Source organism: Lithobates pipiens, unplaced genomic scaffold, assembly GCF_037356315.1.
Source record: "Lithobates pipiens isolate NorthernLeopardFrog02 unplaced genomic scaffold, aLitPip1_a1.2 Scaffold_18, whole genome shotgun sequence".
Lineage (NCBI taxonomy): Eukaryota > Metazoa > Chordata > Amphibia > Anura > Ranidae > Lithobates > Lithobates pipiens.
The window spans coordinates 150,446,021-150,468,244 of NW_027507758.1; the positions used below are offsets into that span (position 1 = coordinate 150,446,021).

The window sequence follows — 22,224 nt, forward strand, 5'->3', positions numbered from 1 at the left end:
CCTCCCAAGGTTCACTTTCTATCCTGGTGGTAGAAACTGTCTGAGGGTCTGTCTACCAGGGAAAAACACTCCCCTGCACCTTCCAATGACAGTTCGGAAGAGGAGGTTGAAGGGGCAGAAGTGGTCCCCTCCAAGTTTAAGCTATCCCTGGAGGAAGTTGAGGGTCTCATGTTGCTCTTGGCCTAAGGGAAGAGAAAAAGGAACTTGCACTACATGACTATGTACGCAGGTCTAAGTGAGCCTAAGGGGCGACCGTTTCCGCTGCACTCTGTCATCTCGGATTCCATAAAGAAGGAATGGTAAGACCCAGAGAACTTTTCTCGATAGTCCACAAGAGGCACTTTCCTTTGGCGGAAGACCCCTCTGCAGTATGGAACAAGGTCCTTAAGCTCGACGCTGCTTTCTCCCAGGTTTCCAGGTCCACCGACCTAGCCTTTGAAAACATGGGGTGCCTAAAGCCCCATACACACTATCAGATTGTCTGCTGATTTTTTTTTTTTCCTTCAGGTTTACCAAAACCATGTAGTACAAGGGCCTGCCTGATTGCATACACATTGAAACCCCTAAGGTTTGACCTCATATTATATGGTTTTGGTAAATCTGATGGAAAAAATTAGCCGACAATCTGATAGTGTGTATGGGGCTTTAGGGATCCAATGGACAAGCAAATGGATCTTTTGCTCAAGAGATCTTATCAATCATGAGCAATTTAAAGGCAGCCATGGCTATGACATGTGCAGCTACAAACCTGGAATATTGGGTTAACCAGCTAAAAGCTCATGTTTTTAGCAGATTCACCCAAACAGGAAATTTTGGATTCTTTTACTACCTTGGCCTTCGCAGTAGCCTATATGGCGGATGCTTCAGCTGAGGCAATTATGTCGGCTAGTTCAGAAGCCCTAACAAATTCATCAAATTGTGGCTGAAGACTTGGCCAGGTGATGTGGCATCAGAGTAAGCTCTGTGGGATTCCCTTTTTGGGTGACCTTCTCTTTGGTCTTGATCTAGAATACCATCCTGCACAGGACAGCCGATAGGAAGAAATCCTTCCCAGTAAAGAAGAAGAAACAGCCCGAAGCGCCTCTTTTGACCTCAAAGCGCTCAGGACCAGGACAACAAGTCCCAGGGGAGGAGGAAGAATTGGTCCGCGCAAAAATCTAAAGGCAAGTGCGGAATCCTTTTTCGATCCTGCTGCGCAAACTGAAAAATCCCAGTGACTTGACCCTGGGGGTGGGCAGAAGGCTGCAAAGTTTCCTTCCGCAGTGGTCAGGCATAACGTCAAATCAGTTCATCCTGACAACTTTCTCAAGGCTATAGATGCAATAGGGTTTACGGAATCTTCCCCCAAGAAGATTTTTTGTGACAAATACCCCAAAGGATCCAGTGAAAGCCCTGGCCATGAAGTCCTTATTAGGAGCTGATGCAGCAGGATGTAGTGGTCCAAGTGCCACCAGGAGAGTGGCAACAGGGATTTTATTCTCGTCCCAGGAGGTTTGGTTTCTGGACTATGGAATCAATTTGATAGAACAGACATTTTCTCCCACAAGAAAAGGACAAGGTTCAGTGCACAGCTGCTATGCTGCAGATCAACCAATTGGTAACAATAAGGCAAATGATGTCAGCATTAGGGGTCCTAAGCTCAACAATGCCGGCTATTCAGTGGGCTAGATTACACTTCAGGAGTCTACAAGCCTTTCTCCTTAGGAAATGGGATCACAGTTTAAGTTCCCTGGAAACGAAGGTGAAGATTCCAGCCAAGGTGAGAAGGTCACTGTGGTGGTGGATGAATCAGGAGATCCTATCAAGGGGCCTGGCTTGGGTCTTCCCAGTCGAAAGAAGACTGATGCCAGCTCTTGGGGATGGGGGGCCCACCTAGAGGAAAATTTCACCCAGGGAAGTTCATCCAAGAAGGAATTGATAACGTCCTCAAATTGGAGAGGGTTGAAGGCGATTTGTTTTATCTCTAGTGATATTCACACAAGTTCTCCAGAATCCCCATGTACAAGTGTTGACAGACAATGCCATGGCTGTGGCTTATCTAAACAGACGGGGGCACAAGGAGCAGGTCCTTGGAAGAACTGGAAACAGAGATTTGTGTATGTACATAGAAACGTTTACTATCCTTATTGGCAATCCACCTAAAGGAGACCCTGAACAGAGTGGCGGATTTCCTAAGTAGGTACCTCATTCAGGAGGCAGAGTGGTCTCTGAATCCAGAGGTCTTCAATAATTTCCAGGATGTGGGGACAGAGAGGTGGACCTGTTTGCTTTGAAGGAGAATGCACAGGTGCCTCGTTACTTTTCTCTTGACGGTTCGCTAGGGACAGATGCCCTGGTCCATCCATGGAGATTTCACCTTTGCTACACTTTCACCCTATTCCAGCTAATCCCACTGGTATTAAAGAAGATCCAACGGGAAGGCGTACCAGTTATTCATATTACTCCATTTTGGCCAACAGGGGCCGGGTTCTCGACCATTCTTGGGATGGTGACCAAACCCTGTTGGCATCTACCTCTGTCAGTATTAATTCAAGGTCCAGTAAATCACCCAGAAGTGGTAAGGCTGTCGCTTGCAGCATGGTATCTGAAGAGCAGCTCCTAAAAGGGTAAGGGGTTCTCAGATGGTCTGGTTGCAACATTGCTATCAAGTAGGAAAATAACAGCCATCTATGCTAAGGGCTGGAAGGTCTATAACTCATGGTGCAGTTCATCTACCCAAGACCCAAGGAGCCTTGCTTCCATCTTGGATTTTTTACAGGATGGGGCAGATAAGGGACTACCAGTCAGTACCTTGAAGGTACAGGTTGTTGCACTAGCAGTTTTTTTTTTTTAAGGGAACTCTGCTGATATAGAGGTTGTATGTATGGTATGTATGTATGTATGTGTATATATATTATACAAATTTTTTTTTTTTTTTTTTTTTTTTTTTTTTTAAAGCTTACAATCAAAATCAAGGCCAGCGCCAGTTAAGGGTTTCCCAAAATGGGACCTGTTAATCCTGCAATCCCTAGCAAAAAGTAAATTTGAACCTCTGGATGCAGCATCACTCAAAGGTCTCACTCTCAAAGCGGTGTTCCTGATCAGTGAGCTATAAGCTCTGTTAATTAGGGAACATTATCTGTGTTTCTGGATAGTTATCCTTGAGAAGAATTTTGGGTCTGTCCTAAGGTAGCCTCAGTGCATAATCGTTCATGGGACGTTGTGCTTCCAACCTTCTGTGCTAACCCATCAGGGGAGAAGGCGACTTTTTTTTTTTTTTTTTCATATGTTGGATGTCAATCATATATTATGTTCCCTAGAAATAACAAAGCACTTTAGACGTACAGATTCGTTATTTGTCCTTTTTTCGAGCAACAAGAAAGGTTGCCAGGCTTTTAAAGGATCATTAGACAGATAGCTGAAATTATCCATCCTGGAGGCATACTCGCATGCAGTTTTGTCTCCGCCAGCTGGAATTCTTGCACACTCAACCAGAGCGCTTGTGGCCACTTGGGCAGAAAGCTGGTGCCACCCCTGAAAAAAATTTGCAAGGCAGCAATGTGGTCGTTTTCACACTTTTTGTGACATTACAGGCTGGAACTCCTTCTGCCAGCAATCAGGCATTTGGCAGGAAGGTCCTGCGGGCTGTTGTCTCACCCTAAGGTGGTAAGTCTGTTATCCTCTCAGGTGCTATCCTGAAAGACTCTTTGGGAAAATTCAAGTTGGACTTACCGGTAACTTGTTTTCCATAAGTCTCAGGACAGCAATGACCCACCATATTAGTTTCTATTTACTATGCTGTGACTAACCTGTTTTCAGCTGGGGCCGGAGGTTCTCTTCTACAACTGATGTGTGGTAGGGAGTTGCCTGCCTTTAAAGATATGGTGGAAGGTGTTTCCTATGGTCCAGTGGGTGAAGTCACAATCTTTCAGGTGCTTTCCTGAAAGGTTTATGGAAAACGAGTTACCAGTAAGTCTAACTTGAATTTTTAATCGCCTCTGATACTATCAGAAGTGTTTGGAGGCTCTCTGGACCCCCCCCCCCCCCACCAACTTCACCAAGACTTTAGCAACAGAATGCAAATCCTAGATTGCTTTGAAACACTCCAAGGCTTCCATCTTCTTTGCAAAGCACTGCCCTGCATGACGGGTGTAGACAATCCAGTACTATTAGTTCTAATGTTTACACCCCTACCTTGCAGGGGTGGTGGTGAACAAAGTAGATAACAGACTTTGCTTACTCCCGTGCAGACTTGCCCACCCATTCAGGTGCTGAAGCCCTGGTGACATCAGAGTGGGGGACTGAAGCTGCAGGCTGTGTAGGGTCAAGGAATCCATGACCCTCCTGTAAGTGTCGGAAGTGTCTCAAAACAAAAAAATTTATAAAACCAGGGTTACTGAAAGGGTAAAAACAGATGGATACCCAAGTGGTACATTGCCCATTTATATCACGTGTTCAAGCTTCAGCATGCACACCACTGACAAGGTCTCAGTAATGTATTACTTCCCACTAAAGTATCACATTATATTTACATATATTTCTTGTTCTTTTCAGTTGTCCATATTTGGCTGTGAATATTACGCCTGCGATTCCTGTGATAGGTGGAATTCTTGTATTTTTTGTAATGGGGACTTTACTGAGAACCAGCTTTAGTGACCCAGGTGTTCTTCCTCGTGCCACTCCAGATGAAGCTGCAGATTTGGAAAGACAAATAGGTAAATGGTGTCCTAAAAAAAAAATGACAAACTTTTTTTTATTTTATTTAGAAAGAACCTGTGTCAAGTTGAAACACACATGCTGTCACAGACCATGAACAAGTATGCATATCAAGGGTTTTGATTTCACTTTGGTCTCAGTTTGCTTCAGTCGTTCCTGGGCTGAGACCCTTGAAGTATTAAAGCCAGAAATCATCAGTAGTACCTTTTTTTTTTTTTTTTTTTTTTTTTTTTTCTTGAGAAAAAAAGTCAGCAAATTGCAGCCCAATATTTCTACCACTGCAGGTTTTCTTTAAGTGTATTTTGTTAAAGGATAAGTTTACCTTTCTGTACATGTTAATGTTACACCCATATTTAGGGTGTTACATGTTCAGTATCCACCACCTCAGCACTCAAATTTTCCAACTCCCCCTTGTGTCAGCGGGCGGGGAACCTTCTCCCCACACCCGCTGTCACAATTTGAAAACCCACGTGTCCTGGGAAGGCTCCACCCACATGGCTGCATTCTTTTAGAGTTCTGTGTGAATGAATCGACTACAACTACCATCATCCTTTAATGGCTTGTAGTTCTGAGTGAACTGTGAAGAGCTTGTGAGCACTTTTTTAGTTCATTGGTTTTCCTGGACTTCAGTAACTCTCTCCCTGTATGGGAGGGACGGGCAGACAGCTGTACTGACAATCGGCAAGATCCTGACATTGCACCTGTGATCTAATCATGGGTGCAATGCTTTACAGGCTCCCTAGAATTGATGCACATTTTCTTACCTGTACAAAAAAGTATTATTTAATATATATATTTATTATAATAAAATATTCTGTAATCTCTATCAGACCTGGCCTCAAAATGCAAGGTCTGCTTATTCATTACTGCCCCACCCGGCATCTTAAATAGAAGAATCTTAGGCCGGCTTCACACTGCTGCAGCGAGGGTGTATGTGTATTTTTGCGCATTTTAGCTGGGGTCCCATTGACATTATATTGGGTCGTTTGTATTGGCCCAATTTCTAAAAGTGCACCAAAAGTCCTACGTGCTGCATCTTTGGTGCACTTTCGGAAAATGTGCCAAAAACGCATGACCTAATGGAAAGGCACGCCTCAGCCAAGCAGTGTGAAGCAGGCCTTAAAAGAAAAAAAAGTTGGGCACTAATGAATGAGTCTACTTTTTTCATTTTATTGTAACATCTGCTTTAATATACCAAAAAAAGGAACACCTAACTTCTACTCTTATGTTTTCTTAGGCATAATATTTTATTAATGATTGGATCCTTGTAATGCCACGTATCTGTTTAGTGTACAAACATTAATTATGTTATTTACATAGAGGTTGCAAATGGGTCCACTTCAGGCGGTTATCGGCCTCCTCCCCGAACGAAAGAGGTAGTTATCAATGGACAAACGGTGAAACTGAAATATTGTTTTACCTGCAAAATCTTCCGCCCACCGCGTGCCTCGCACTGCAGCCTGTGTGATAACTGTGTTGGTAAGTTTTACTGTTGGAGTCTTTAATATATGGTGAAAATTAATATTTGTTTACTGTACTAACATTGCCTTATTTTTAAAGGGGCTTTCTAAAATATAGAAAATGTTACCCTACTCCCTGAACTTCTTCTCTACCCATCTAAATAATATATAATAACTCTACCATGGTAAAGGGGAGTCTGGCTAAGTGATTAACCATGTTCCTGCTTTTAAAGAGCTGAAGGACCCTCCGGGTTTATTTAAAAATAAAAATAAAAAAGCATCACCTGCAAGGTTCCGATTTAGCTTGCCTTGCAAACGTGGAAGTCTGAAACGTGGAAATCTTTGGCGTCCAAACTCATTTTTGCTTCCAAAGAAACGTCGTTAAACGCAACTGCATGAAAAATGGCAGTAAATGAGACTGTGTACATGGTCTGCCGTGTTTGCATTTTTAGAAACGTTTGAAAAAAATTGTGAATTTTTTTTTTTTCTTTTTCAAAATAGCCAAAAATGGAAAACGGCCATAAAAGAAACACGCCTAAGTGTGAGTTACCACGCTTAGGAGCGTTTGATGCTTGAAATGCCTCTAAACCCAGCATCTGAATTCATTTTTTTGCTTTCCAAAAAAGGCCTCTAAACTCAACTGCCTAAAAACGACATTAAACACACCTGTGTACATGTACACATAAGATAACATTGGATGCGTTCGGGGCAGCTGGAAAAAGCAGCCAACTGCCTCTGAACATCCGTTTACCAGCAACAGTGTACATGAGGCCTAATACTGCTTTTAAGTAAACATGTTTTACAATGAAAATTCTAGTGGGCCTGGTTGTAATACTGACCCTCTTGTTTAGATCTTTGAGTCAGCGACCTGGCTCAAATATGCAAATAAGGACTTAAGAATTTTCTTGATTACTTGATCTGCATACTTAAGAACAAAGAGAGAATTTAAGCAGTGAGAGAGCAAGGAACAGCCAGTCAACTCTATTTTTACAATGAAATCTGAAATGGCAGCATCAATATCTAATTAACAATTGACTTCAATCGTTGCACAAAGGTACTCAAAGTTTTTGGTTTTTCCCTCAAAAGTGCAACTGTTTTTCTAATATACGTTTTTGAGCATGGGGGGGGGCTTGGGTGGGGTTGCTTATCGCTAGTACAGTGTTTGGTTTGCTTCATTTCCAAGGGACATTACTGAGTAAAACTAATTCCGTTTATAGAATGCAAAATTAATGTGTTTCCTACATCCTGTAATGCACTATCGATTTTGTTTCTGCTTTGTTATGGTATGGTGGAGATTCCGGTTTTACTAGCTGTGATCACCTAATTACATCCAGTGCTTGAAATCCAATGAGTTGGACCTTGTGTTTTGGGTAATAAGGAGCAGCAGTTCAGAATTTATAGTTTGTGCTGAAAAAATTGCCGGACACCTCAAAGTAGTGTACTCCAAAGTAAATCTCTCTACTTGCTAAAAAAAAAAAAGTAACAAGCCCCCTTCTTCGATACCTTAAATTGACACCCCACCCGCTTGCTCTGTTTCCCCTGGGGACAGAGAACCATCTGAGCTTCCAGTGGTGGCACAGATAGGGCCCCATGATGGTCTGCTCTTAATTGCTTGGGGGATCTGTTTGTTCCAATACCTCAGTGATTCTGTTATCGTCCACATTTTATAATTTCTTAGAATCCTTATCTACGAATCATGACAACCCTTTGACTTCAACTGACTTTGAGACCTAGATGTCGCACTTGCTCCACAACTAGAGGCCTCCATCTCTTTGCTATATTCTGCTTTTCAGGGCAACACTGGTGCACAAGCCAAGGGTTGGTGCAAATTGTGGGTGACTTCATATAAATCGTCTCGCAACGTGCTTGCACTTGAACAGTTTAAAGTTTGTCCTGCTGGTACTTTATAGCAGAATGCTTGCCCACAAACGTCAAACTGTTTTTGGAGGGCCTAGACCTGGGCGATATGAAATCTGGTGGATAAGTGCAGAGGCTTTGGATACGGGTATACAATCTGGTTCTCCGTATCAACATGCACAAGGGTTCCTGGAAAGCACTTTTACGGAGACCAGTCGCAAACGCTACCCCACGGGAACACCTACTCACTACCCACATCTTCATGGATACGAAGCAAACAATTGCAAGGGCGAGGAAATTGCCCGTTCTCCGCTTTGAGAAGGTTAAGGGCTGTGTTCACGAAACGTTTATCAATGGAAAAACTGACAAGCATCCTTACAGACAAGCATGATTAATATTAATGTATTTGACAACCTTAGCTTGATCTTTTTCCATCACAAATGACCGCCTGCTTTCCGGGTGTTGTAGCTGTGTCATTTCGGATCAACAAGGTGACACAGCTACAACAGCTGTAAAAGTGCTTGTGCATGTTGATATGGAGAAGCGTATGGTGATTCCAAACTTTTAACACTCGTAATTCATTACCCAGTCTTCTTGTAAAGGATTATGGGAAAAAATGTTTTTCCAGTATGTTTGGATATTTTGTTTCGCACAGCTTCTTTACTAAAATTCACTTTGCAAAATAAACAGCCTTTTATGACTTAAGTAAATCAGTGCGACTGAAGCTAATTTATTTATAAAAAAAAAAAAGTAAGAATGTTCACACGTTAAACTGCGACTATTCCCTCCGTTAGCCATTCATGTGCAGTGGAAATAAGTAAATGGCAAATTTTGCTTTTTATATGTGGATGTGTGAATTTTTGTGTCAAGTCTGTGTATGTATATATGTACAGTTAGTATTGAAAATAATTCACTTTGATGCTAAATACCAGGGTTATAGCAGCATCTAGCTGCCACAACAGCGTGCGTTTCTCTTTAAGATAAAAGTGGTCTTTACCGCTTACCGGACCCGCCGGTAGCGGTGGAGACTATCATGTCCTCTCCTCCTGTGGTTGTCTGGCTGCCGACTGAGGGGAACGTGGGCCCCTGCTTGGCTCCATGGCATTGGAGGGCGAAAGCGATAATCGGCACACTGGTTATCAGCACAGCCCCCATCAAATGTACCCATAAGCTGCCAATCTGTGCCCAGTCAGTGCCCATCAGTGCCCATCAATTCTACATATCAGTGTCAATCGGTGCTGCCTTATCAGTGCCAACTCATCAGCGCCTCTCAGTGAAGGAGAAAACCAAATTTTATAACAAACGAAGAAACTTTTTTTTTTTTTTTTCAAAAAATAAAAACGGCAGAGGTGATCAAATACCACCAAAATAAAGCTCTTTGTGGGAAGAAAATTTGAAAAAATAGAATAGAAAAATTTAGTTTGGGTACTGTGTTGTATGACCACGCAATTGTCATTCAAAGTGCGACAGCACTGAAAGCTCAAAATTGTCCTGGGCAGGAAGGGGCAAAAGTGCCTAGTATTGAAGTGGTTAAGCAACTTGGTTAGGTTGGTATAGAGTAGGCAAAAATAAATGTCAGCTGGGTGGAGAAAGGTAGAGGGGGTAGTGGGGAGGGAAAAAAAGTCTAGAAATTCACTGTCGGGGATGACCATCCCTTTTTTTTAAATGGACTTCAGCTTGAAGTGAAAGTAATTGAACATACTATGTTTTAGACACTTTCTAATACAGTTATAACAATTCAAGCACCTCAACTATTTTGTTTAGTTTCAGAAATTCTTTTTTACAAGGTTAAAAAGTTTTGTCATGTAACCTTTCAGATCATCTTGATGGTGGGGAATGGAGGTACAGGACACTCTGTGCAGACAGTGTGCCTGTATTTTAGTCTGTTCAGCCTGAAGCAAGATATGTGCTGTTAGAGTGGGGGTGTGTTCAAGAGGCTAGCTGTGATTGAAAGAAAGGTGGGTGCCAGAGGCAGACTATTATTGGTTGGGGACGTGGTGGCTAAACAAGCTTCCCAATACAGACATGCTGAGTATCTGTACAGTGTCCTGTACCTCTGGTCGGCAAAGGGTGCGGACTGACCACGCAAGCACAGATCACCTTCTGTGCATTGTGTGGTCAGTTTAGAACAAAAAGATGACTGTCTGGATCAACCAGGTACTTAAGATGGAGGAAGTACATGAATATGATGGAGACTATGATTTAAAAAATGCACATGTGAACACACACTCAAAGCAAAATAAATATTTACGGCTACATACTGTAAGGTTCTGGTTGCAGAAAGACAACTTTTTAAACAATCTCAGAAATGCAAGCACACATTTGCTATGCATGTTAGGCTGAGCAGCTTTTAAGGGCCAACAGACTCTCCTCTGCCTTTGCATGAGGTTTGTGGTTTTAATGGTGTTATTAGCCATTATCTATGATCGCTGCCCAATGTCACCAGACCAGTGCTGCCAGTCAGTATCCCTAATCACTGCCATACCAGTCAGTCACCACCACCCACTCAGTGTCCTTGATGATAAAAGCCACGCAATTGTATTGTCCCTGATCACTGCCACACCTGTGCAGTGTTGCCTAATCCTCTTCCTCCAGGGCCTCCAAAAATGTGATGTGCAATTTATGCCCCTAGAACTTCCTTGGAATTTTTTCCCCCCCCCTATATGGCTAGGCTGTTAAAGGTAGTAGAAGAATGTGTTTTGGGGTGTAATTTGAAATATGCTAATGTGTGTTTTAAAAATATGTTTGTGTAATAAAAAAAAAAATAATTTCCTACATTTTCCAAAAACTTGTGTTGAAAATGTAAAATGACATTTTCAAAAGATTTACTATGCCTTTTTAGAAAGTGTTTGCTTTACAAAATGAAGCTAACTTGTGGGTGTTTTTATAGTCCTTGTGCTCCAGGGCTTTCAAAAAATGTTAGTAATTCAGGGAGTTGAGTAATGTATTTGTAATTTTTATGCTTCTTCAATGCTCCTTGGATTTTAGGACCTTCTAGGCTGAGAGTCTCACACTTGTGGTATCCCCATACTCTGGAGGCATAGCAGGATGTGTTTTGGGGTGTATTTCTAAGTGTGTGTGTGAAATATCTTTTAAAAATGTTAACATTGTGAGAAAAGTATTTAGTTTCTTAATTTTTCCAAATGTATTTTGACCACAAATTTAAAACTTTAAAAAACTCACCATGACTAAATACCTTGGACTGTCTGCTTTCTAAAAATTGGTCATATGGGGGGGGGGGGGTGTTATTTGTACTGTCCTCGCATTTTAGGGCCTCAAATGATGGGCAGTCAGTACATTAGGATTCATAAATTTTAAATGTATATACCATAGCTTGTAGACACTATAACTTAGACAGACTAGAAAATATACACATGGATTATTAAAAGAAAATAGAATAAATTTTGGTCTAAATGTATGCAAAAATTTTATATAGCAGCAAAAAAAGTAACGATTAAATACCACAAAGGAAAGCACCATCTATCAAAAAAAAGTTTTATTGGATACAGCATGAGTAGATGTCATTCAAAGTGTGACAGCCTAATAAACAAAAAAATTGGCCTGGGTAGGAAGGGGGTGAAAGTTTCTGGTAGTCTTATGATCCACTCCAACTTTTGCTTCCACTAAAATTTTGACCTGATGGGACTGGGAGGGGGTCATACTGGGCTCTCCTTACAGCTGTTTGCCAATGTCCAATCTTCTGAAAGGCAGCTGCATAACCCTATGTACCTGAATACATCCTATGCCACTTAATATACCCCAAGAAAAGGATTATATGGTAAATCAAAATCCATTTTTTTTCTCAGACCGACTCTTACATAACATACATAAGCCAAAATAGCCATTTAAAGCTAGCTTACAAATAAATCGGCACTTTTGTCAGGACTGGTTGTCTGTTAATGACTTGTGCTACTAGCTATAAGATTCCAATCAAACACTGGTTTTATTTAGTTAACCAGTTAATGTATTTATGCTAAATATTTTTTGAGGAATTATGTAATTCTTAGACATTTAGATTCTACTGTTCCTGCAAAGGTTTGGGGGCTGGAATACAAAAATGTTAAGGCAACCTCCAAATAACCCCACCTCCAACCTTACTAGTGTCCTAAGAGGTTGGATATCTTTGCCTCACATTTTCTTTAAAACAACTGCTATCCCTTCTTTTTTTCTTCAATAAGATACTGCATACATATGATTTTACACAGTTACTTTTATGTCTTCAAAACCCTGCTTGAGCTATTCTCTACATAGAGGGTTTCCAGGTTGAAGAATCCTCGGCAACCCCTTTGGAGACCATAACTGAACTCTGCTGGACTGAAATGTGGTGTGGCCTTTGGTCACTGCGATATGGTGCTTCTGAGTGCTCTCCAGGTCCAGAGCCATGGTACAGCCTCTGGGGTGACATACTCGGAGTACTCAAATATTTGCTAAGGACAGCTGGGCTGAAGATCTGTGAGCTACTCTACAGTTGGTTCTGTTGGGCACCATTCATTTTTTTTTTTTTTTATTTCCTGTTGCCATCATTTTACTGCAGTAACGGTTAGAGCTCAGGGATCTGAGCGCTGATGCCATCTGCTAGGTAGCGTGTTGCCTGTGCTTTTCCTGTGCTACTTCTGCCATCCAACCTGAAAGCAATTTCCCCCTTGTGTTCCTACCTTGTAGCATTTTGTGGATAAACGGTTCTGTCTTGATCCACTGCCAACATTTAGTGACTTCGTCATCTACTCCACTCTTCAGCAATAGCTGTTGAGCGTTGAGTACATGCTGCCTTGCCTCACTTTTGGACCTTTCTTGTTTTGCCCACTGCACAAAAGACAGTCCTGCCGCAACGTGTGACCTCAACACATACTCCATGGTTGCTAGGGCCGATTCACAGTATCTCCAGAAGGGACAGATACCTGTGACTTCAATCCTGGGGTTGTCAATCATAGGGTTGTCCTCTTCTGAGTTTTATTTAGCATGAGGCTGAAACTCTGTATAAGTCCACAAAACGTTTTATGTCAACTTATATTAACCTATTACTTTTTATTGCTTTGTACGCAATTAATATGGCAATCTGCTTGCAGTGGTTGCACGCACGCTTTGGCTCCATCTACAACAGATTGCAATTCTGACCCTACTGGACCTCCATCTCAAAGTGTGGCTGGCACCCCTATTACCAGTCTAATACTCTTGAAGAGCCCATATTTAAGAAAGTTCCATAGGATTTTAAAGCACAATTCCACCCACATTTGCATCTTTGCATCAATTTGTTCAATCCAGAAAGTTAAAACATTTGGCGTTTGTTTTTCCTAGCTTTGTTTACCTTGTTTCTATGGTGTGTGTATTCTTCTTTAGTCCTGTCTAGGGTGCTGTGGCGAGGTACGTCATATCCTGCGGCACCTTGGCTCCTGGGAGATGTGTGTCGTCACTCCCAGGAGTCAGTGGGCATTGCCGCCTGTTAACATTGCGTTCTTTCCAAATAGGAAATGGGGCAATGCAAAGCGGTGTTAAGCGCCATTTTTAACTCTTAAACTGCCCCTTATCCCGTAAGAAAACACTCGTGGGCTTCACATGCCCACAATTAAGAGGAGCGCAAAGTGGTGGTCGAATATAAACGCTAGTTTAAAAAAATAAATACTGCAGCGGCTTTTTATATAATTGGCTTTTTTTTTTTTTAAAGTTCTTGATCACTGATAGTGTGTTACCCTACATTTGGGAGATCAGCTTAGTCTTTTAGAGTTAAAGACCTTTCCAGTACACTTGGTATGTAGGCCATTCCTCACTCAGAGCTCACTTATGCAACTGGAAATGTCTTTCATCAAACGTGATACATCATAGAGGAGATGGCTAGGCGTACATTGAACGCTTTTTATCCGACCCCCGATGGGCTTTATCTGGAGGCTTGTTATTTTTACCTTTTGCTGATGTCTTGCCTCATTGGAACAGTAGTGAGTTGTAATTCTTTAGTTGAAATCTGTGGGCTAGGGAGTGTCTACGGTTTGACTGACCTGTAGACCTGTGATGGCATCCTGATTTAGCCATGGTCAACCTTGTTCAGCAATAATCATCTTATTGTTATCTCAGGCTTGGGAATGGGTGAAACAGCAGTCCCAGCTATATATGCAGGGAAGGAGGATATGACTTGCTCAAAATAATAGTTTAGGAAAGGGGTCTCCAAACTTTAGGCCTTTTTGTTTGACTTTTTATCTGTCTGTTGGGCCACTTTTCTCTTCACTGACACTAACAATGGGCTATAATGGGAGACCCCCTGCTCTAGGACAATCGGTGCTGTTACAAGGGCACCATGGCCCCGTATGAGCTTGGATTCAAGGAATGTGCAGCTCGCACAGGAGCTTTGCTTTCACTACTCACAGCACAACAGAGTTGGGAGACTAAAAGAATAGAAAGTATGTGTCGGAGGTCTGCATTCGAGTGAACCTGTTTTCCCTTCATGAGCAAAGCTTTCCTAAAGTCAATTTGTTTTATGAATTTTAAGAGACGAGTTCTGAAATACTCTGCTTGTGACAGAGGCACTAATTGCTCAGATGGAGGCACCTACCTAGGCCCACAACAGCTTATATGCACAGGAAATGTTAGATGGGCTAGCGAAACGAATGCATGAGCCCCTTTTTGATATATTCACTTTTTAAGGGGTGTGTGCGATGGGAGCGCGTGTGTGTGTGTGTGTGTGTTTGTGTTTTTTTTTTTTTTTTTTAACCACTTGCTTACTGGGCACTTAAACACCCTTCCTGCCCAGACCAATTTTCAGCTTTCGGTGCTCTCACACTTTGAATGACAATTACTCAGTCATGCAACACTGTACCCAAATGAATTTTGTGTCCTTTTTTTCCCACAAATAGAGCTTTCTTTTGGTGGTATTTGATCACCTCTGGGGTTTTTATTTTTTGCGCTATAAATGAAAAAAGACCGAAAATTTTGAAAAAAAACGCATATTTCTTTGTTTCTGTGACAGAATTATGCAAATTATTAATTTTTCTTCATAAATTTTGGCCACAATTTATACTGCTACATATCTTTGGTAAAAATAACCCAAATTAGTGGATATTATTTGGTCTTTGTGAAAGTTAGAGAGTCTACAAGCTGTGGTGCGAATCGCACAAAATTGATCACATCTGATGTACTGGTGACCTATCTCGCTTCTTGTGACCCAAACAAGTCAGGAAAGTACAAATACCCCCCAAATGACCCCTTTTTGGAAAGTAGACATTCCAAGGTATTTAGTAAGAGGCATGGTGAGCTTTTTGATGTTGTCATTTTTTTTCCCACAATTCTTTGCAAAATGAAGATTTTTCATTTTCTTTATTTTTCTCCACAAAATTGTCATTGTAATAGGTTATTTCTCTCACGTGGCATGTGTATACCACAAATGACACCCCCCAAAAAATTCTGCTACTCCTCCTGAGTATTTCAATACCACATGTGTGGGACTTTTTCGCAGCCTGGCCACATAGAGAGGCCCAACATGCAGGGAGCGCCATCACGTGTTCTAGGAGCATAAATTACACATCTAACTTGTTGACTACTTATTACACTTTTGAAATACCAGGACAATGACACGTGACACTGATGACAGATGGCACTGATACGTGGCAATGATGACACTTATACGTGGCACTGATGACACGTGGCACTGATGACAGATGACACTAATATGTGGCACTGATGACACGTGGCACTAATACGTGGCACTGATGACATGTGGCACTAATACGTGGCACTAATACGTGCCACCGGTGACAGATGGCACTAATACGTGGCACCAATGACACGTGACACTGATGACAGATGGCACTGATAAGTGGCATTGATGACACGTGACACTGACAACAGATGGCACGTGACACTGACAGGTGGCACTGATGACAAATGGCACTGATACGTGGCACTGATGACAGATGGCACTAATACGTGGCACTGATGACAGATGGCACTATGTGGCACTAATAACACGTGGCACTGATGACAGATGCCACTTATACGTGGCACTGATGACAGATGGCACTGGGGACAAATGGCACTGACAACAGGTGGCACTGGGGACAGATAGCACTGCGGGCAGGTGGCACTGGGGTGGGGTGGATTGCACTGGGGTGGATGGCACTGGGGCGGATGGCACTGGGGCGGATGGCACTGGGGCAGGATGGCACTGGGGCGGATGGCACTGGGGCAGGATGGCACTGGGGCAGGATGGCACTGGGGCAGGATGGCACTGGGGGGGGGCATGGCACTGGGGGGGGGTGGCACTGGGGGGGGGGGTGGCACTGAGGGAGGATGGCTCTGGGGGAGGATGGCACTTTTTATTAAACTTTTTTTTTTACTTTTTTTTTTTTTTTTTTACTTTTTTACACTGACGGCTGCTGCAGCCGTTCTTCTCTCCCCTCTCACACGCTGTCTGTGTGAGGAGGGAGAGCGGCGCTGAGAGATGATCTCATATGTTTACATATGAGATCATCTCCCATTGGACACGCCGATCACGCTGTAAACGGCCGCTGTGATTGGCCGTTTACAGCGACCTGTGTTTGCCTGTCCCCGGGGGACACGGCAAACACAGAACTTCCGCGATGCGCTCCCGCGGCAGCGCGCATTGCGGAAGTAAACACCAGGCCGTCCAGGGACGGCCAGGCACGGGAAGCCGCCCGCCCTAAGGCCGGCATTCGGCTATAGGGCGGGCAGGAAGCGGTTAATATCCAAACTTATGCAGTCTTTAAAAATTGCTGTCAAGCATTTGTATATTAAAACCAATACGTACCTTTGGGCAGTTTGGCTATGATGTGTACTTTATTTTAATTTTTTTTCAATATTAACATTTGTCTACTTTTAGGGTTACTCTGCTCTGGATTTTCAGTGTTCTTTCCACATCATTTACTGAACGCCTACTGGGTATAGCAGTTGTCATTATCACACTGGCATTCATGCATGTTTCTTCAATGCAAAAAAGTTAATTCTCTGCCATTATTTTTTTTATTATTTTATTTTTTATTTTTTTGCTTCTCATTTCAGAGCGCTTTGATCACCACTGTCCTTGGGTGGGAAACTGCGTGGGGAAAAGAAACTACAGATTTTTTTACATGTTCATTTTATCCCTGTCCTTTCTGACAGTGTTTATATTTGCATTCGTAATCACGCACGTCATTCTTCGTAAGTATGCTCAGGCAAGCCATGTTTGTTGTGTTTTCTGTCATTGGCCCTACACTAGATCCGAGTGCACGGTTTATTGGCATGTGAATTTGGCCTTTTTAATAAACATTAATATTTAAAGAAATAGTTCCAATTATATACAATTAGAGGGATGTCTGTGAACATATGTGGAAGACCAAAGTGTTTTTTAAATACATTTTTATTAAATGAAAAACTTGAAACTATAGACGTTGCATCTATCTTTTACTTAATTTTAGGACTTCATTATCCAGACAGTAAACTGGCAGCAGCATGTAGAAAGTTAATTTGTAGCCTCTGGTGTTGAGATGAGATATGGTGTAATTTCCCCCCCCCCCCCCCCCCCCATTATTTTGAACTGCTTTATAGTCTCTTCTTGGTCACAGCAGTGTTATTGCTCTTGATTGTTACATTTTGGTCTCAGCAAGGGGTACGCTCTGTACATTTATTATGCTGTTCCAACGTTATTTGATCTTTCTGTGTACTGCACAAAAAAAGTTATCTGTTTTCGAGAAAAGATACTGCTTCAATTTCACTATATAGGAATATAAGACCATATGAAGAAAAACCACTGTACAGCATCTCTCAAAAGTGAGTACACCCCTCACATTTTTGTAAATATTTTATTATAGAATTTCATGTGACAGCACTGAAGAAATTACACTTTTCTACAATGTAAAGTAGTGAGTGTACAGCTTGTGTAACAGTGTAAATTTGCTATCCCCCTCAAAATAACTCGAGACGCAGCCATTAATGTCTAAACTGCTGGCAACAAAAGCGAGTACACCCCTGAAGTAACTGATCAATTCACTCTATTCTTATTATTATCAGTTATGTATTCCTTTGTCTAGTCCCTATAGTTCAGCTAATCTATCAATTACGCCAAGCACATGTTATTGTTAATACCACAATGCTACCACCCTTGGCTATGGAATCAATACACGGTCTAAGGTCAATCAAATCTTATTTATTTCCCAAGGAAATAATACAGCGTGCATAAGGTATCAATAGAAGTTACAATAATACATAGCATACAATCAAAGTACAATATATGCCATACTTATCCGACCTTCGCAGCTACGCCTCATGATGGAATAAAGAGACAGAGAAAGACCTCATGGTCGCAAACCTTTTTGTCAAACATACCTCAGCCATACCACACCCTACTGCCAGTCCCATTTGGTTTGGACCAATCAGTGTTCACATGACAGCCCTCCTAATATTACTGACTGTCCTGCCATACTTGGCTTTGTGGCCAGTCCCATCTGATGTGCCCTGGGCCGTCTTTGTCATCAATCTCTTTGAAGCTTGTGTGCACCAGTTGGGCTGAAGGTAACTCCTTTGATATGCAGATTCTGCCACATTCCTCTACACATTCTAAACATGTGTCATGCAAACATCAACATGGCTGAGTTCGGCTGTACCAACAACTGTGTAGAACCTTAGATATATAACGTTACTTCTTATTCACTTCCAACAACCCCTAAGTGAAACTTTCCAAATTGGGCGAAATTGGCCATTTTCCCTCCTCGGTGTCATGTGGCTCATTAGTGTTACAAGATCTGTGAATGGGGAGCAGGTGTGTTAAATTTAGTGTTATCGCTCACTCTTACTGGTCACTGGAAGTTCAACATGCCACCTCATGGCAAAGAACTCTGATCTGGAAGAAAAAAAAAAAGTTGTTGCTCTACATAAAGATGGCCGATGGCCTAGGCCAGTGATGGCGAACCTTGGCACTCCAGATGTTTTGGCACTACATTTTCCATGATGCTCAACTACACTCCAGAGTGCATAAGCATCATGGGAAATGTACAGTGGTGTGAAAAAGTGTTTGCCCCCTTCCTCATTTCCTGTTCCTTTGCATGTTTGTCACACTTAAGTGTTTCGGAACATCAAACCAATTTAAACAATAGTCAAGGACAACACAAGTAAACACAAAATGCAATTTGTAAATGAAGGTGTTTATTATTAAAGGTGAAAACAAATCCAAACCATCATGACCCTGTGTGAAAAAGTGATTGCCCCCCTTGTTAAAACATACTATAACTGTGGTTGTCCACACCTGAGTTCAATTTCTCTAGCCACACCCAGGCCTGATTATTGCCACACCTGTTCACAATCAAGGCATCACTTAAATAGGAGCTGCTTGACACAGTAAGGTCCACCAGAAGATCCTTAAAAGCTACACATCATGCCGAGACCCAAAGAAATTCAGGAACAATTGAGAAAGAAAGTAATTGAGATCTATCAGTCTGGAAAGGGTTATAAAGCCATTTCCAAAGCTTTGGGAATCCAGCGAACCACAGTGAGAGCCATTATCCACAAATGGCGAAGACATGGAACAGTGGTGAACCTTCCCAGGAGTGGCCGGCCGCCCAAAATTACCCCAAGAGCGCAGCGACGACTCATCCAAGAGGTCACAAAAGACCCCACAACAACGTCCAAGGAACTGCAGGCCTCACTTGCCTCAGTTAAGGTCAGCGTTCATGCCTCCACCATCAGGAAAAGACTGGGCAAAAATGGCCTGCATGGCAGAGTTCCAAGGAGAAAACCACTGCTGAGCAAAAAGAACATCAAAGCTCGTCTCAATTTCTCCACAACACATCTTGATGATCCCCAAGACTTTTGGGACAACATTCTGTGGACCGATGAGACAAAAGTGGAACTCTTTGGAAGGTGTGTGTCCAAGTATATCTGGCGTAGAAGGAACACTGCATTTCATAAAAAGAACATTATACCAACAGTAAAATATGGTGGTGGTAGTGTGATGGTCTGGGGCTGTTTTGCTGCTTCAGGACCTGGAAGACTTTCCGTGATAAAAGGAACTATGAATTCTGCTGTCTACCAAGAGATCCTGAAGGAGAATGTCCGACCATCTGTTCGTGTACTCAAGCTGAAACGAACTTGGGTTCTGCAGCAGGACAATGATCCTAAACACACCAGCAAGTCCACCACCGAATGGCTGAAGAAAAACAAAATGAAGACTTTGGAGTGGCCTAGCCAAAGTCCTGACCTGAATCCTATTGAGATGTTGTGGTATGACCTTAAAAAGGCCGTTCATGCTCGAAAACCCTCTAATGTAACTGAATTAGGACAATTCTGCAAAGATGAGTGGGCCAAAATTCCTCCAGGACGCTGTAAAAGCCTCATTGCACGTTATCGCAAACGATTGGTTGCAGTTGTTGCTGCTAAGGGTGGCCCAACCAGTTATTAGGTTTAGGGGGCAATCACTTTTTCACACAGGGCCATGATGGTTTGGATTTTTTTTCACCTTTAATAATAAACACCTTCATTTACAAATTGTATTTTGTGTTTACTTGTGTTGTCCTTGACTATTGTTTAAATTGGTTTGATGTTCCGAAACACTTAAGTGTGACAAACATGCAAAGGAACAGGAAATGAGGAAGGGGGCAAACACTTTTTCACACCACTGTAGTTCCAAAACATTTGGGGTGCCAAGGTTCGCCATCACTGGCCTAGGCCATCGGCCAAGGGGTGGGGGGGGGGGTCAGCCTGTCCATGCTTAGACCATACGCCGCCCTCTGCATCAAATTGGTCTGCATGACTGTCGTCCCAGAAGGAATCCTATGTCCTGTGGTCTGATAAAACCAAGATAAACTTATTTGGTTCAGATGGTGTCAAGCGTGTGTGGTGGCAACCAGGTGAGGAGTACAAAGACAAGTGTGTCTTGCCTACAATGAAGCATGGTGGTGGGAGTGTCATGGTCTGGGGCTGCATGAATGCTGCTGGCACTGGAGAGCTACAGTTCGTTGAGGGAACCATGAATGCCAACATGTACTGTGACATACTGAAGCAGAGCATGATCCCCCTCCCTTTGGAGACTAGGCCACAGGGCAGTACTCCAACATAATGACCCCAAACACACCTCCAAGATGACCACTGCCTTGCTAAAGAAGCTGAGGGGAAAGGTGATGGACTGGCCAAGCATGTCTCCAGGCCTAAATCCTATTAAGCATCTGCGGGGCATCCTCAAATGGAAGGCGGAGGAGCGCATGATCTCTAATGTCCACCAGCTCCATGATGTCGTCATTGAGGATTGGAAGAGGACTCCAGTGGCAACCTGTAACACTCTGGTGAACTTCATGCCCAAGAGGGTTACAGCAGTGCTGGAAAATAATGGTGGCTATACAAAATGTTGACACTTTGGGCCCAATTTGGACATTTTCACTTAGGGGTGTTACTCACTTTTGTTGCCTGGTTTAGACATTTAGTGGCTTTGTTGTACACTCACTACTTTACATTGTAGCATAGTGCAATTTCATCAGTGTTGTCACATAAAGCTATAATAAAATATTTACAAAAATGTGAGGGGTGTACTCACTTGTGAGATGCTGTAGGTGGACTCCATGCAAGCTTAACCAACCCCCTTCAAAGACGCACATACGTTTTTAGATTCTGAAACCTTTTTTAAAAAATATCCCATTTATCTCTTTATTTCCTTTGCATGTCATCCTTTGCATCTCCATCTCTGTATGAAAGTTGGCCTGAAGACATCTGGCAGACAGACCATTGCAGTTAATTTTTGGGGGGCATTGCCCCTTAAAAATACACACATCCAAATGCTGCTCACCTGATCTGGTAGCCAATGGACTGCACATGTGTAACACTGTACCACAGACTTTAGAAAACTCTATTCTCAATAGAAGTCTGTAGTATAGGAATTAGCCATAATCTAAGGTATTATGAGAGCTAGTTTATTTTATTTTTACATGGTGGTTGAGCTCGGTCATCTACTGCAATGCTTTTAATGTGTTAAAATAAGCTTAATTTAGAATATTTTAGTAATGACAGTTATAATGTAATTTTTTTTTTTTTTTTCTCATTGAGAATGTCACCCTCATGGTTTTCTAAAAGGGAGAACAGTCGGATATAGCCTAAATTTTTAACTTGGTAGGAAAGTCCCGTTTTCATTTTGAATGGCGTCGCAATGCACTAAGGTTCCATGCGTTGTGGTGCATTGTGTTGGATGTCTATTTTTTGTTTTTTTGTAATTTGGTAGTTCATTATATAACTATAAACAGGTTGCCTTAAG

The 22,224-nt window shown here is 42.3% G+C and overlaps 1 protein-coding gene across 3 annotated transcripts in view; it reads left to right on the forward strand.

Annotated features, from left to right (window-relative positions):
• Positions 1 to 22,224, forward strand: part of ZDHHC14 (zDHHC palmitoyltransferase 14) — a 141,670-nt gene that overhangs the window by 55,183 nt on the left and 64,263 nt on the right. For all 3 annotated transcript variants that reach the window (XM_077486266.1, XM_077486267.1, XM_077486268.1), the window contains exons 4-6: positions 4,534 to 4,694; positions 6,016 to 6,174; positions 17,016 to 17,153. In XM_077486266.1, coding sequence (XP_077342392.1) covers positions 4,534 to 4,694; positions 6,016 to 6,174; positions 17,016 to 17,153 — 458 coding nt within the window. The remainder of the gene's footprint in view (positions 1 to 4,533; positions 4,695 to 6,015; positions 6,175 to 17,015; positions 17,154 to 22,224) is intronic.